General features: G+C 33.3%; 1 protein-coding gene across 1 annotated transcript; it reads left to right on the forward strand.

The window, feature by feature from the left end:
• Window positions 1-736: 736 nt before the first annotated feature.
• On the forward strand, window positions 737-1,624 carry LOC136043633 (uncharacterized). The gene has a single exon (XM_065728535.1). The coding sequence runs from the start codon at window positions 737-739 to the stop codon at window positions 1,622-1,624; it is 888 nt and encodes a 295-aa protein (XP_065584607.1).
• Window positions 1,625-2,569: the final 945 nt, after the last annotated feature.

Genomic DNA, 2,569 nt, shown 5'->3' on the forward strand with positions numbered 1-2,569 from the left:
GTTTTAATGATAGTACATAGTTCAAATAGACCAAACCACCCACCCTAATCAAAAAACTTGTGAACGATGTTTTATTCTAAAACTATAGCGAGCTGACCCCTGGCCTTCTCTGTATGGCACAAACCCCCCTCCAAAAAAACAACTTACAAGCAATAATCATGGTCCTCCATGGCCCAATACCCCTCCCTACCCCAAACAATATCGATGGCATATCATGAAAACTAGCCCCTAACCCTCCCTACAATGGTCAGATCCCCCTGCCCCAAATGAAACACTTATTAACGTAATTTCAGTCCAAAAATCACAACAGCTAACCCCTGGCTTTCACTCCTGGCCCCTCCCCTAATCAAAAAACTTATCAAAACTCTTCATTTGGGCAAGTTGAAGATTTTTGATGAATATGAATTTTTGAATAAATGAAACCTCACCCAAAGTAAATATCACCTCACCCAAAAGCTATGACCTCTGTCCACGTAATATTTCAGCTAAATCTAATGAACCGGAACCCAAAAGGTCAAAGAGATTGGCTTCCGCTGTTTCATTAAAAAAAATAACAGCAATAAACTATATGTAATAGTTTATTAGGTGTAAATTTTGTTTGGCTCTATTCATATCTTTTAGTTTTACTGCTGATGATGAATACTGTATATGTGTTCGAAATATCCAGTCAAATTTTATATCTGTTCACTGTTAATAAAAAGGTTTCATCCCTATTTTGAACTGTTTTACTTTCGTCATGGAAAAGCAGAGTGGTCTTCAAAGTTATCTACGTCGAGTATATGGGGATAATGTGACCAAGGAGGTGTTTAAATATATTAGCACCAATAAGAGACACACAAACATTATAAATCAACAAGATTTTCTTCATCAATGTAAGAAAAAAAGGATTTTGCCACCTTCAATAAAATTCAATCTTCATTTAGGCACTTTTAAAGGAAGAAAGTTCGAGCGAGGTCTACAATTTAAGACTTTAAACCATCTGATTAAAGATAAAAGAGCTTTATTAGTGAAAGATTATTTTTGTTTTATTCAACAAACAGCAAGAAATCATTTCAATCATGACTTTCACCTTTCCGGAGAAAGATTACTTAAAAAGTTTTCAAAATTATCTGAAAATAAAGCCGTAATACCTTCGTCATCTCTTGGACCAGGTTTCATTAATTTTTCATCAAGGACCTTAACGTTACAAAAAAAGTCCGTATTAGAAAAAGGTCCAAAATTTTGCTTTAGAACTAATAAAGTCCCAGTAGAAGAAATTATCTCTTCAATAGAAACATCTTTACATAGAAACCCCATCCTAATCAAAGATGTTAGCCTACTAAGAGCTTCTACAGTTAAAACCCTGTCAGAGTTTGCTTTAAAACAAGAAATCCCTAACAATTCTATCAAAGACATAAAAATTCTTAATAATTTAAGAAGGGATGAATCTAATATTATTACAAAAGCAGACAAGGGTAAAACTTTAGTGGTAATGGCAACCAAAGACTACGATTCAAAATTAAACGCTTTACAGAAAGATGAAAAAACACACCAAAGACTTTCTTTTGACCCGACGGACTCATACACAAAGAAGTTTAAGAACGAGTTAAAGAGTTTGAAGGATGAAAGGAAGATTACACCTTAACTTTTCTACTTTTTCTACTTTTCTACATTTCTAACTTTTCTAACTTTTCTACTTTTCTTAACTTTTTTTCTATGATTACTTATTTAATTTCTGTTTGCTTAAGGTTTCATTTATTCTCCGATAGAGATTTTTGGTCGTTTTGAGTTTGAGTAACTGTAGGTTTCCATTTATTTTGATCTTAAGTTTAATATGGCATTTACTTGTCTTTAGGAAGCTACTTTTTTGTAATTTTTTTTTTAATTAATTTCTGTTCGTTTTTTATTACCAGATTTTCAAGTTTTCCAAAATTCCCTATTTTAAAAAATTTTTTATTCCAAAATTAAATTAACAGTTTTGGCAAGAACTAATAATATTAAACTGAGTATTTAATATACAATGATATTAGTTGTCAGAAGCTCATCAGTTCAAGATTTTGTTTCACTAAGGTCCGGATTTAAAACTTTGTAGCTTCTAGGCCCAAGCTTTTTTACAACTCCATTTTTGCAAGATTTTTGGGGAATCCTAAAAATTTCGAGAATAGTGAAAGCTACAGGGCCTAGTGGGCCTATTGGCGAATAATGGTCTGGTTTCACTGAAATGTTCTTTTATTTTCTGTATTTTACTTAGTAAAAAAGTAAATATCTGTAAGAAAAGTTGTTTTAGTGAAGAGCCAAATACGCAGTAGGCCTTGTGCTTTTACCCTTAGGGAAATGGGCAGTAGCGCTAATCTTGTTTGTAGTGAAGAATAGAGGTGTGTCTGAGCAAATTTGGAAAGATCTAATAAAATTAAACTGAATACCTATGATTTTGGAATAGAAAACCGTTGATAATTTTTTTGATTAGGGGAGGGGCCAGGAGTGAAAGCCAGGGGTTAGCTGTTATGATTTTTGGACTGAAATTACGTTAATAAGTGTTTCATTTGGGGCAGGGGGATCTGACCATTGTGGGGAGGCTTAGGGGCTAGTT

The sequence above is a fragment of the Artemia franciscana genome, unplaced genomic scaffold (assembly GCF_032884065.1).
Source record: "Artemia franciscana unplaced genomic scaffold, ASM3288406v1 Scaffold_772, whole genome shotgun sequence".
In the NCBI taxonomy this organism is placed as follows: Eukaryota; Metazoa; Arthropoda; class Branchiopoda; order Anostraca; family Artemiidae; genus Artemia; species Artemia franciscana.